This window comes from Lepisosteus oculatus, chromosome 15 (assembly GCF_040954835.1).
Source record: "Lepisosteus oculatus isolate fLepOcu1 chromosome 15, fLepOcu1.hap2, whole genome shotgun sequence".
Lineage (NCBI taxonomy): Eukaryota > Metazoa > Chordata > Actinopteri > Semionotiformes > Lepisosteidae > Lepisosteus > Lepisosteus oculatus.
This window is the reverse complement of record NC_090710.1, coordinates 26,077,706-26,091,454: the sequence shown is the minus strand read 5'-3', so window position 1 is coordinate 26,091,454 and position 13,749 is coordinate 26,077,706. Positions and strand designations below refer to the sequence as shown.

The 13,749-nt window shown below is 38.7% G+C and overlaps 1 protein-coding gene across 17 annotated transcripts in view; it reads left to right on the top strand.

Annotated features, from left to right (window-relative positions):
- Nucleotides 1-13,749, top strand: part of atp11a (ATPase phospholipid transporting 11A) — a 122,946-nt gene that overhangs the window by 12,129 nt on the left and 97,068 nt on the right. Inside the window, exon 1 of one of the 17 annotated variants that reach the window (XM_069179275.1) lies at nt 1,458-1,672. The exons of the other annotated variants lie outside the window; for them this stretch is intronic. Coding sequence (XP_069035376.1) covers nt 1,661-1,672 — 12 coding nt within the window. The 5' untranslated portion in view covers nt 1,458-1,660. Of the gene's footprint in view, nt 1-1,457; nt 1,673-13,749 lie in introns of those variants that run through there. 17 annotated transcript variants of the gene reach the window in all.

Here is a 13,749-nt window from a genome sequence, read left to right as displayed (position 1 = left end):
TTTTGTCTGGATGCCAGTATTGCACAGTAACGCAAGCACGCTGTGATTTAGGCTAGATGCTGAAATGGATGATGAAGCCTCTCTGGATGAAAAGAAAGAAAAGCTGGGGTGTCTTTCCCTGAACTTAGAGCTAACTTATTTCATGCTTGACGGGAAAGCTGATGAAGGACAAACACACATTGTAGTGTTTTAAATAGTGTGTGACAAGGTGAAACGGCTAAAGAGAGAATCCAGAGTTACATCCAAGGACACTTGGATTTATACAGGCCTACCCTTTGCTACTGTCCCTAAATAACTGGAGCAGAAAATTACTGTTTAACAAAGCATTTGATGTGCAGTGTTTAAAATCATTGCTCCTTTAATAGACCAGATTGTTTCCTTTTAAGCTCTCACAAAGAGTTTCAATAGTCTGTGTAATCTGATATACCTCTATGGAAGGTGTCAGACTGTGGATGAAGTTTTGCTGAACAGCAATGCTGGGAGTGTTTTAGGTTTGCAGACAATGATATAGTCTAGTTACAGTACTTTTGCAGCCATACTGTTGTAATAGTTCTAGTTAAGAACATCACCAATAGTGCTAAAAGGCCTGTCTCCAATGCAAGATAATCACATCCTAGCTAATTCAGCTTTTGCATCATGTCAGGAAGTCTGAAAGAAATGGAAAAGCTTTGAAAGACATACAGGCCATGTGCTTGTGCTTATTGTGATTCTCCCTTTTCCTTTAAAATCAGCTCAGAGTGCTGATTATGTGAAAGAACAGGGAAAGCCAAATTATATTGGCCTTTTTTAAATGGTCTGGTCAGTAATCACAAAATGAGATAACTTTATGTCCTGTAGGCAGTAAGGTGTTTTTCCCCACCTGTTTCACTTTGTTAGGGGGGGTGGTGGGGAGGGAGAGGCTGAACTTCTCTCTCTGGATGTTTTTTTTTCTGGAAAGTTCAATTTCTTGTACCTACTGTAGCTGCTATACATTATTGGGTTCCACATTCACACTTACTGTTGATCTTAAAAATCAGCTAGCAATTATATATTTTTTTAAATTGAGATAATAACATAAGTGCCAAAACTGCATAAAGTAGAAGATGGTTTTTGTACTATTAATTTATATATATATAATATAGTAAAATAATATATTTTTCTGACCACTTTAGTTGAGGTGACACACTTGTGATGGCATTAACGCTTTTATCTTTGAGATTTAGCTTGGTTTCCAGTGCCCTTGGCAAGTAGACCTATACAGTGTGGTCACATCTTCTGGTTAAAATGCTTTCTTGTCAACTTGTGTCGTGCCAGACATGAAAGCTATGAAGCTGATTTGTTTCTTCTCTGGCGAAATTACGAATGGAGATCTAAGAAATGGCTGACGTCTTTTTTTTTTTTCTTTGGTTGAAGGAAAGGATCATTTGATCAGCATGTGACGGGAGAGAGGCCTTGGTGATTAGACGCAATTCAGGCTTCACAGAACAGTTTGTTAAAACTTTCGTAAACCCACCTACAGCTGTGCAGCTAGAAGCCTGGGCAAAAATAAGCAAATTAGAACAAGCACACAACCCCGTGAGAACAGAACGTGGATGTTAAATGAATGATTTGTCTGTTTCTAAACTGAAATTTTCTGAAGTTGGAGGCACACAGAGCAGGGGTTATCCCGCATGAAGAGAAGATGCTGAGAAAGGTACTTTAATTTCATTCTTGGCTTGCAGCAGTGTATCATTCTATTTATTTTGTATGTAAAATAAAAAATCTTGTCTCGTTGCACTAAACCAGCAGTTGAAAGTGAGAGGTGTAGAAGGCTTCATCTAATGTAACATTCTCTTTAGCGTCTATATGCAGTTTTTAACCGATATAAACAAAACCAAATAAAATTGTTTATATTTTTATTTTTATATTTAAATTTTTGTTTATATTAGAGCTCATAAAAACAATTGCAACAGAGCATGCGTTTGTTTATTATTTGTTTCAAATGAACAAAAGATTTGACACCTTTCTTATTACAGTGAAGAACACATTCTAAAGTAAGACTTTATTCTTTGCTACATTTGATGAATAGGTGTTCAACATACCGAGAAATGGTACAGCTTGTAAACAGAACTGATGCACCATGCCATTTAAACTTAAGCATTACTGTTCTATTGGATGCCACAAAACAAGCCTTGATGAGGTAATGGAGCAGAAATATTGAATGACACAATTGGAATCTGCCCCTCTTTGTTTAGCTTTTTCTGAGGATGGATATCCATACAATTTTGTGAATAAATGCATGTTCTATAGGGTAGGAATGCATGTAAGAGATTCTGTAATAAGTATAATAGTCTGTAATATCTTTGGTGCTTCAGAATCAAATTGTTCTTGTAACCTGTACAATTTTGTGCAGTCTCCAAGTTATTCTGCAGGCGTCTTCGGTACGTAGGCATTCCTAAGCCTGCTTTCATTCAGTACTACAAAAGACAATGTGCTACATTTTATAATAAAAGGCTTGGATTGGGTTAAGAGGAATCTGATGTCTGATAACACTGTTTTTCAGAATGAATGTACCTTATCAAGCCCTATTCAATTAAACTTCACCTTTCCTTAAGAGGATTTTTTTAATCTGAGGGTTTAAAAGTTTAAAATGGCTTTTTGTAAGAAACCTATCAGAGCAAGATGGTAATTATAGCTTTTGTTGTTTTACTTTTAATTTTCTAAATAAACTTTGGCTTGCTAATGAAGCTATTTAAAATGTTTGTTTGACTATATTTTTCATAATGTATTATAGGTTCATGTCCATTCAGAGTCTGTACTGGTAAATGCTTTTGTTTGGGTAGGTTTGTCAATAGTGAGTCTAAGTCTATTCTTGAGCTGTGTTTACACAGAACCAACTTGGCATATCTGAGGTGACTCTTATGCCTAATTTCAATACCTGTGAAAAATATCAGAAAAAAGATATTTTCCTTTATGTCTCCATTGAACTACCTGAAGAGGTGGTGAGAATATTTGCTGTCTGTGTAAACAGAGACATGGTGCCAAATTGCAGACACTGAACCTGCGATGTGACAGTATGGAAACAAGGAAATGCACACAAAAAAAAGAATGTTGTATCTCTGTGGCTATAATTTCCTTTGTGAATATGGCTCTAATTGAGATTTATGTGCTTTTTTGTCCATTGTGTTTTTGCAACCTTCCAGAAACGAGCATAAACGTCAATCAATAGTCGTGTTTATTGCTCCTCGTTTTTTCCCCATTAGACTTTGCAGCTGTTCTTGGCCTTCCAGTACAGAATGAAATATGACTTTCACATACCATAGGATTAATGTTTTTTTAAACTTATATATAGACTCTTCTTAATCTTGAAGAATCAAAACCCCAATAGAAATGCGTTCTTCTGATTAAAAATGTGCTGCATGTGTTCCTCAGTCTACAGTACATATACTAAGAAGCATGCCTCCTGAGACCGTAAAATTAGTTTTCTTTAGGCCCCAGGGCTGCAACTGAATCTCACCAAAGCTATCTGTGATCTGAGTCTAACAGTTTCAGTTATGTCATCCTGCCACTGTGACATACAGCACCCTTTATTGACTAGGCTGGGAGATTTGTTTGCATTCCTTTTTCTTGAGACCTTGTATTTAGCGTATCTCTCCATTTAGCATTGTTGCGGGCTTAATTAAGATGGCATCCATTTTTTTCTGAGCGGATACTGTGCATGTTGCAGACATTTTTGGCAGAGCTAGTCAAGTCTGAATACTCTGTTCACGTACCACACAGGAACTGCTCTCGAGTTTAAAGGCACCATTCTGGGAAAGAAGTACTGTACTTCTTTCCACAGCGTTTGATAATTGCTTTCCCTTCTGTTTCTCTTTGGAACGGAGCTTGTACCTCCCAGTCTTTCTTCTGATTAAGCACATTGTGACCATTTTGTTCTCTACTACCGATGCAGTTATAGAGTGGTTTCATCTTTGTTTCAGTGTTCCAGTTCTGGAAATATTGCTTAAATTACAAGAGACCAGCTAAGCAAACAACTGAGTGCAATCAATTGAGAGCTCGGGTGGAATGACACTCCTGAAGTACCTCTCACTCTCTATTCCAAGTCCTAGAGGAATTGAGTATTTTGTGGGTTATTATGCGTTCCTTCTTTACGAAGGCCTTTAAATGCATATACTGAAAACTGTAGTGAACGGTAGAAAAAGCATGACAGCTTCTGGCGTTTTGATTAGGGTTTGATCAGATCCCCGGTTAATGTGGCTCACAAGATGATTGACTGTTTTTGTCCCAGTTTGATGGGTGTGTTTGTGTCATAGGGTTTAGAGCCATGTACTTTGACACAGTGTGGATGGAGGAGGCCAGCAGGACAACCTCACTGGTATCTGCTTTGCAAAAGATTAACGTGTCTTACACGTGGCATCATGCACAAGTGGGCAATTTATGCAAAGCTAGAATAGCTCACGTGTTGTCCTAGGCTAGGCTTCCTCAAGCATTCTGTTAATGTCAGCTTCTCTATACCAAAACAAGCTAAAGGATCATCCGTTTAACATAACAGGAAGTGTCAGCTCAGGGAGCCATCCTAAATGGTTTAGGTTTTGTTTAATAAAGCAGTACAGCACTGTAACACTGTGCTGTACTTTGTCTCCATCATGTACAGCCCTTCTCTTTGGTATGTTCTTTCACTGCAAAAGCCAAACCAATAAAACAAAGCAAATTTTGTAGTTGCATTGGGTCGTTTAGTATATAGGACTAACATTATAGAATCTGTTCTCAATAGCAGAAAGTTAAAGTTCATATTCCCTACATCACACTGTTAATTCTTGAAATTGTAGGATTGTGTTGCATGTTCTCTTACTGTATGTTCTTGGGCAGTCTTCTTCCTTTTTAGATATTGACATACTACTCATTTTATGAATTCCAGAAGAAATCCTGAGGAAAAACTACAAGTGAAGATGTAAATAAGATTATTTAGAACATCCTTTCCATTATTGCTAACATTCCTTTGAATTGAATTTTCTTAAATAAATTCTTGTTATAGGAAAACCAAATAACAGCACTGTAGATAGTATACCTGTATTTGCAGTTGTTCCTAAAGAAAGTATAGAGTCTCCATTCCTTTTCCAGAGTCTCCTTCTCAGAAACGGGGGAGTAAGCATTGTGTCTTACACAAACAAGACATTTCTTTGTTTTCGGGAAGTCATGGGGTTTGCATGGGATGTCCTGGCTGGTTTACTGGCTTTTAGGGCTGTCTTGGGATTGTACATGACTATAAAAAAACAGACTACTGCTTTAGAGCCAGTACACTTGCTGTAGCTGCTTCTCTGCATATTTAACTTGACCTGGCTCTCGGGGCCGTTCCTCTTTATGGGAGCTGTTAAGTTGGAGAGTCGCTCAACCCGACTTGTCTTGAGTTCTGGGGCAAAATTAGCTTTGCTTGTGCCTTGCAGGAGGCCCATCATTCACCATCAGGTGCTTTCAGCATTTGAACTTCCTACAAATTGTATATTTTGAGCATCACAGATGCGCATCACTGATACACATACAGTACAGTGCACTAATCATCCATATCTGCTTTTTCAGTGCATTGTGGGACTGTTTCTGAGGAGGGATAATATTAAACCACATAACTTTAGCTATGCTGTATTTCATTTAACTTTCCATTGCTAATTAATTTTAGGAACTACCTTTTTTGACAGCTGCTTGTTTAGTGCTGGGTACTTTTGTCGACCCCCCTTTCCCTCTTCACAACCCAGAAGGGCTAGCTACAGTGAGATATTGTAATAGGGAACAGGGCATGCCCCTGGTATAGGGGAACTAGGTGACGGTTTAGGGCCCCGAGGCTGTTAGAGGACCCCCTCGGTGTGCAACACAACGTATCGACACGTTCAAATGTGAACGAAAGATACCTCTAGCCGCTCTTCCTGTTGCTGTTGTGGATTATCCTAATGGGCGCTCAATTAAAAGCTGACTGATCAGAATCAAGAACCCTAATGCTGTATGTTTCTGAAGCGCAGGGAAAAAAAAGAGGGATAAGCGATATCAAAAGAGAGATGCGCCAAATGAATTCATTATAATATGCGTAGTAATGAAATAAGTTGCATTTTATTTGGCTTTGAGTCTGTCAGGTCCACGTTAACAGTGAACGATAGATGTCAACTTCAGGTTTCTAGCTTGAAAATGTAACAAGTGAGGGGGCTACACGAGAGGGGCTTTTACTAGAGGTTAACAGATTCACGTTTCCCGCGATCGTACACATGCCGTGTGGGTCGCCTTGGTTAAAAATCGGCGCCACTCGGCCACACAAAAATGTGAAGGCAAATGTATAGTGCAAAGGATTGCTCAGCGATTACACGTAATCGGCATTAAAATGCAGGAGAGACAGCAAGGAAAACCATGCATTTCGTTAAATGAGGGGGGGTATTGTGGACTCAATTTGCAGTCTCTCTCAGCGACAGCGGCAGGAGCTGACAGGAGCCTTTCAGAGCTCAAGTTGATAAAAACATAACCGAGGTCCAAAATATAGGCGAATTGATTTATGGAGTGTTTTATAAAAGTATTGTCTGGTCTATTTTCTCAGAGGGGGTCTCATAAACCTGATTAATTATTTTTTTTTGCATTATATGCCTAACATGAAAACGTCTTATGCCTTTTCTAACCTTTAAAACCTGTTTTACCGATACTCCTGTTCGTGTAGTTTACCCGTCTTGGTTGTATTTTGAATTTTATTAGTGCCAGAGTTCCTACCAAAGGTGTTCATTTCTTATTTATTAATATTAAAGCTCCCCTGAGCTAAATACACTTCACAGTGGGTTTGTAATAATGGTATTGGCAACAGAGAGAATGGTGATCAATTTGAAAGTGTTGCCGTAATTTGTATAGAATGTCTCAGAGGATACATACACTGCATACTGTAAAAGATGTTGCTTGTATGCCTTGGAGGATTATATTAATCCTGCTTTCATCGAAGATTTTCCTTTCTGGTGAGTATGCTGGTTTCTGCAGCTTCAGTCTAGACTACAGGGTTATTACCTTTGAAACGTACCAAGTTTTAAGACTAAATGTACTTTTAATAATGTGTGCCGTACGTTTCTCATAAGTACGTAAAACAAATGTTTGGCATGTGAAATACTACATCATTCTAGTATATGTTTACATTCTTTGGTCTTGCTGAATTGGTAGAGTAGGAATAAAATACATAAATTTGAAAGTTGTCACTTTAGGGTTTATCTAGACAAGTGAACGCGTTTCCTTTTTCAGAGGACAGCGGTTCCCAGAATTCTGAATCCGTGTAGGATTTGCCAAGCTGAGCTGCGCTCGTCTTGAATATGCTGTATACCTGCTTTTCTGAAATTTTCCTGAGGACTTTTTTTTTATGTTGCACCTGAACGAAAACCGAAACACTCATGTAAGACTCTGGAAGGATAAATGAGGAAAGGAACCTCATTGTTTTGTGTTTTATAAAATGTTCAGCAATGTGAGGGAAGTGAAACCTGAAAATGTATGTCCCAGGGATGCTTTCAACTGGTTAACTGTTAAATAAGCAACGTTGTGTACTGGCAGATGTATCAGATTAAAAATAGGATTTTGGTGCTGTAGAATGTGACAAGGGATTGAATATGAGATGTAAAAATTGGATTCTGTAAAAAGCCGCAGCTGGATTAATATAGTAGTTGTGTAACATTAAAGTCACATTAGAGCTGCCTTCAACATCAATTTTAGTTTCTTTTCCCCCAGGCTTTGAAAACCTCATTAAGCTTACTTATATGGAAAAAGTCTGATTTACTGCATTGTGTGCATGAACTTCAAGACCGCTCTGCCTTCTCTGCAGTCGCTAACTGAGATTGCTGGTGTTACAGTAATTCCTGAAGTGGAAAAGAGCCATTTTGATTCCCACCTTGAGAAGACATCTGTGAACCACTGTAAATGACGGCTCTGACTTGACAGAACTGTTAAGGGTAACTGGATGTCATTTATCACCTCGTGCTGTACTTTTTTGTGGGTTTCTTAGGTTTATTAGTTACACTCTGTATAATTTGTACAGTATTTAGCACTGTGCTAAGATGTGGTTTCCTAGCAACACCTTGGTTTGAAAGCCCATTTAACGTTTTGTTTCAAGGGACTTTTTTAGCTTTTAATGGAATTCACCAGAAGATTTCATCAAGTGACTTATAGTAACTGTATTTAAATGTAATGTATGTACACAAGTGGGATGTGACCAGACCTTCACGGTTGTAATTCAGAATTAATTGAGATCACCATGTTATATCTGTGTTTGTAGCCGAACCTTGCAGCACACTGTAATTAATTATACCATGTAAGTCATGTCGCAGAATAGCCATAATTCAATTATACCTTGCTGGTTTTTAAGAGTTTCATAATTTGTTAAACATGTTCCGCTTTATACCAGGATCATTTTACTGAATCACATATAGTACAGTTACATTGTTAGATTTACCTTCAGAAATGCAAAAGCAAATAGAAAATGGCAAAGAGAACTATGAGGCGATCACAAGCAATTCCAGCGATCACAAGCAATTCCAGTTTAAAGAAGTCGGTTTGCATTTGAACTGTACAGTAATTCTGAAATGATAAGCTATTCTCCGTGTAAGGCATCTCTCACAGTTTCATCACTGGGAGTGCGGCCAGGACCACACGGTAACTTCCAAGAGGAATTGAAAACCCTGGAGTCAATAAACCTCAGCGTCCTGCAAAGTTAACTCTAACATCTTCAGGCATCCAAAGTAATTTTCACAGAATAATCATGTGCTCGTGAAAATAATTGCCCAACACCCCATTTGTCGTGTTAAAAAAGACAATACAGTGGCCTTTCTTGTTTCTGTCTGTGCTTACTGCCTCTCTGTTAACCAGAGGGCTCAGCTCCCAAAGAAAAACGATTACACTTATTAAAGTAAAATGTTTACCTGCGTTAGACGTTAGGTGTAAAATGAGAAGGGAGACTGTTAGAAGTGGGAGCTCAATGTGCAGAAAATACTGCGTCTATCTTGCTTCTTTTCACTCTTAGTGAGTCTTTAAAATGCAGTTTTTAAAAAACACTCATGATATTGCTTTCTGTAGTTAGGTTTTTAGCCAGATATTAATTGTTGTTGGTAGTTTTTTATTGACATTTAAGATTGACAGTTTTGTTTAAAAGTGACTAATTTCCAGTTTATGACTCGTGTTTCAGGACCTACTGTATAAACATTTACCATTAATATATTAATAGTGTCTTATAAAAGCAGGAACAGTCCTGTGGATCATTATTAAATTCATCTTTAATCTGTCAGGATACCTGTTTTTTGTTGTTTTCTAGAAATTTGCATTCTTAAGAGGGCACAGGCATAAGATTTCTAGCAGAATAAATGGCATGCTTTTGCTTAAAATAACTGGAAGGACTAAACCATAGAAGATGTAAGGTGGCCTGTGCAACATCTAAGCAATGCTGCTCATTCCAGCTGGGAATGTAAGAGCACATAATCTCCAACACCACGTTAAGTTGCACAATATGCCCAAACATGAAATTATGAGCTTGCAGTGTCCTAAATTAAATCATAGTATGTGTTCTTGAGATGAATTAAAGCAAAATTGTGCAAGTTACGCTAAGTGCAGGTCATTTGAAATGAAGCTGAAGACACTGTTGCAGATTGGGGGAATGGGTGTGTTACACTATGTAACTGCAGGCAAAAATTAATATGGTAGCTGGGCTAGACTGCAGCATCCAGACAATAGAATTTAGGAGGAGGAAATGGACATGCATAGTATTTCTATGAGATGTTACACTATCATTAATAAAAATGCCTTATTTAAGTGTGATACGCTTTTCTAAAAAAGAAAGTGGTGTTGTGTAATATGCAGACCTTGGTGGTTTTGGCTGTCTTGGTAAGCAGTGATAATTGAACTGTCAGTAAGTGCTAGTCCCAATGTTAACATTTTGGTTAATGAGTTATTAAGTGTTAAAGGCCAAATACACTGGATAAATGTACAAGATAAGGGGAACAGATTCTTCCCTTAACTATCTTGCAAAGGATTGCAGAAAAAGTGAACTTAAGCAATGTTGTGAATCATTTTGTAGCAGTGGGGCAGCTTTAATAAAAGTTTCACTCATCAGATAAACACCCTCAAGATATATTGTGTATAAGACACCCCTTTTAATTTAATTTATTTTTGATCTGAGCTGTTAGATGTAGTTTTTTTGAGCAATAGTTATTTATGATGTTACGAAATTAAAGCACATTTTTTCTCCTCGGTTCCCTATAAATCTGAAGACATACAGGAAAACATTGCTAAGGTTAAAAAGGAATTGGAAGATGAGTGCCTGAACAGTATCTTAGTGAAGCCTGTCTAATGTATGATTTGTCCATAGCAGAGGTCACACAAATATTACTAACCTCACATGTCTTAATGAGCTAAGCATCAGTGCATTCTAATTCTCTGATGCTAGAAAGGTGCTTCCTGCCTGTGTTTGTGATTAATTGCTAACTAATTCGTTTATATTGTTGATTGTTTATTAAAAATGTGCTCCGGTAGCTGGTCGTTGCAACCTAATTTTCATCAATAGTTTTCCTGAACAGAGCTTTGATTTCATGGAACACACAATCAGTCTTAATTAGATTGTATTAAGTAGTTTTGCAGGAGTCTTTGGCCAGCCATCTCTCATTAGCTTCTCTGTGACCTGTAGTGTGCTGCTCGCTCAAGGTCGTGGTTGGGTTACAAGGAAATTAGATTTACCGAGGCCTGCAGATAGAATTATAAATTAGCCTCACATTTGTATCCGTCACTTGCGAACTAACAGAAAAGGGGATCGGTTTACTGATCTTAACTTTGTCTTCTTCAAGTCTTCAAATATTGTGCAGCGAGCACAGTTATCTTCAACTATAATAGGCGTGACTGCAGCAATGTGTCAGGGTACAGGACCATACTGTACAAAGCAGCAAAAGCTAGGAGGAGAATGAGGGGGGGAGTGTGTTGTGATACTAGTGAGCCTTAGTCAGCCTTGTGAACCACTGATACAGCTTATTTAATAATGGCTATCTGTTTAGCCTGAGGATTGTGTGGGAGCCCTAGAAAGTCTAAAGGACCTTGCGACCTCAAAAGTAATGTTATGCTTATTAGTCTGAGGCAGCGCTGTGCTCCGTTGTTCATTCCATGTTTCATTTGCATTTTGAATACGGTCCTTGACCAGTTTGCACAGTGCACCACAGGTACAGAATTTTAGCAACAGTACTGTGATTTGCAAGCAACTACTGGAGCTGAAGGCAGGTAAACTAATACCCTAGAGACTTACTACTTGCACAACACATGGAAGATGCCATTTCCCTTCATTCACTCACAATTTTCCATTGTACATTAGTTTTGAGAAGGCTGAGGTGAATTTCAATCGCAAACTATCAGAGGGCTTTATGATTACAATACTTAATCTTTTGCACTTAATTATTATTACTTTATATCCTATGGTATTGTAACGCAACGGGGGTTCAGGCGGGCGCCCTTGCCGCATTAGGTCAGCCGGGGGGCTCGAACCCGGGACTCCCGCGTCACTCAGCAGGGACCCAGCCCGGTGAACCAAAGAGAGATCTCTCTACAGCCCAGTAGCTGTAGTCCTGCCATCACAGGGAAGGGCGCGACGTCACCGCTCTGGTAAACCGGCTCTTACACACCTTGATGGCCGTATGCGTTACAGTATTTATCCTATAATTCCATTTAATGTTTAAATATCCTTTATTTAAAAAGGATATTTGCTTATTTGGAATGTTGAGTCATTAATGAAGCTAAAACGAGTTCTTCATGGTCCAGTGTGATGCAAAGCAGGAGAAACTGTTCCAGCGTTCAGCCAGCTTTCTCGAAGAGTGCCCCACGCAAGGGCTTAAGAGCATTAGGCCATACCGTTTGCTTCTGTAACACATGACCAAGCAATCGGCTTTGAGAAATATCTTTGGAATTGAGTTTTGCCTCCATAGCTACTTTGATTAATTAGCAGGCCAGCAGATGCTGCGTCGTTATTTGTTTTTTGTCACTTGCAGCAGTGAAGCTTAATTAGTAATTTTAGATTTCTTTTACATTTGCTAATAACGGTTTTGCAAGGGTGTAATTAAAAATTAACCAATATTAAATGCATGGAGACAATAATTCATAATCAACAGAATAAAACAATTCTAGTTTTTGATAATAATTTAGGAAAAGTTGTTTCAGAGCCGCACTTACCCAGTTCCAGTTTCCATTTGTTTCCCTTCCATGTTTTTTACGGTGTCTAATAGTTATGCATTAGGTTAGAATTATAAGGTTGTAATTATACAGGAGCCATCATATGAGAAATCATGCCTGCCAGAGAACTTGTTTTACTGCAGATAAGCGTATTGAATGCGTGATCCAAATAAAGATAAATTAAACGGATAAAGGTGAAGAACTGTCACTGTCATTTTCAAATGTCCAAATTATTGTTTTGGGGAAAAAAGTTGTTTGCCTTAAAGTCATGGATTCTCTTAATGCTGTTGCACTGATGGCAGTAAATGGGTGTTACTAAAGGGGCTCGTTATGGAGCTTTGGATGAGGAAAGTCGCTAAGCGTGTGAATGAGAGTTAGAGGATGCTATACAAGGCCGAAGCCCACAGCATGTCCTCCCAGATGAAGACAAGGTGTCTGTGGCTTTCTGCTGGGGCGATCCTTCTTCAGGGCTGACTTTTCAGTGGGGCCCACAGCAGATCCACAGCAGGGCTATTGGTGGCTCTCTGACACTCCGTGTTCCTTCATTCAATTTTTTTTTTCAGCCCAATTACAATCCCCCCCCCACCCCTGCAGGGCATAAAATCGGTATTCTGAGAAGTACGAACTTTGAGACAATTTTAGGGCATTCTAAAATATTCTGTTCCCCTGTCTTCACTTCCTTCTTTGTCTGTTTTCTGTTTTCAGATAGCCAACCCCTTTGTTTTCTCAGTGATGCTTTATACTTCCCTGCTGGTAGAGGTCTTCTGTTCTGCGGCAGTGTTTCCCCGCAGTGACCCTGTGTGTGGTGCTAGCCTGTGGCATTGGGCCTGGCTTTCACCGGGGTCAAGCGTTGAGCTCTTGGTTTTGACGGTTCAGTTAACAAGAGAGGGTGCCAAGTCCTCATGGAGTTAAACTGTGTCACGCTGTTCACAGGCTTGTTTGAGCTGCCGATTTTGCATGCCAGGTATTGATCCTGTATGTTAACGCCTACCTTGGAGCATCATTGCCACACATGGCTTTCTTTCCCAAAACACTATTTATGGATTATGAAATGATGAAATAGATTTTTAATTCTGTCTTGAGTAGTTTTTAAAAGATTCTGATGTTTTAGGCCATCACTACACACATAGTGATCATTAACAGTTCAATGTGCTTTAATTTGTGCTTAATTACATGCAATACATGGGTAGTTTTTTTTTTCCTTTTGCATGTTTTAGACTTTTTGTTTTAAACAAAGAGGTTTTAGCAAATCGTAAACTAAAATGACTGAGTGAGATCTTAACAGTCTTGTTTAGTTATTTTTAAAAAGAGAATAGTGAAAGATTAGCTCTGCTATCTCAGGGAGTAATAAAGGCTTTGTGCAGGTTTTGCACCATGCAGACAATAATATGATGCTACAGTTTGGAGCTCAAAATTTACAGGGAGAGGGAATTGAAATGTGCTTTGTAGGGACCAATCTCTGGGCTTTTGTGTAGCTTCTCTTTCCCTTATCCACTGAATGCTGTGTCCACATGCACTGTATTTTGACAGATTTGTGTTCTTTGAGTGCACATTGAGAAGTTGCTAGGCTCGTTAGGTGAAATTTATACTTTCCCA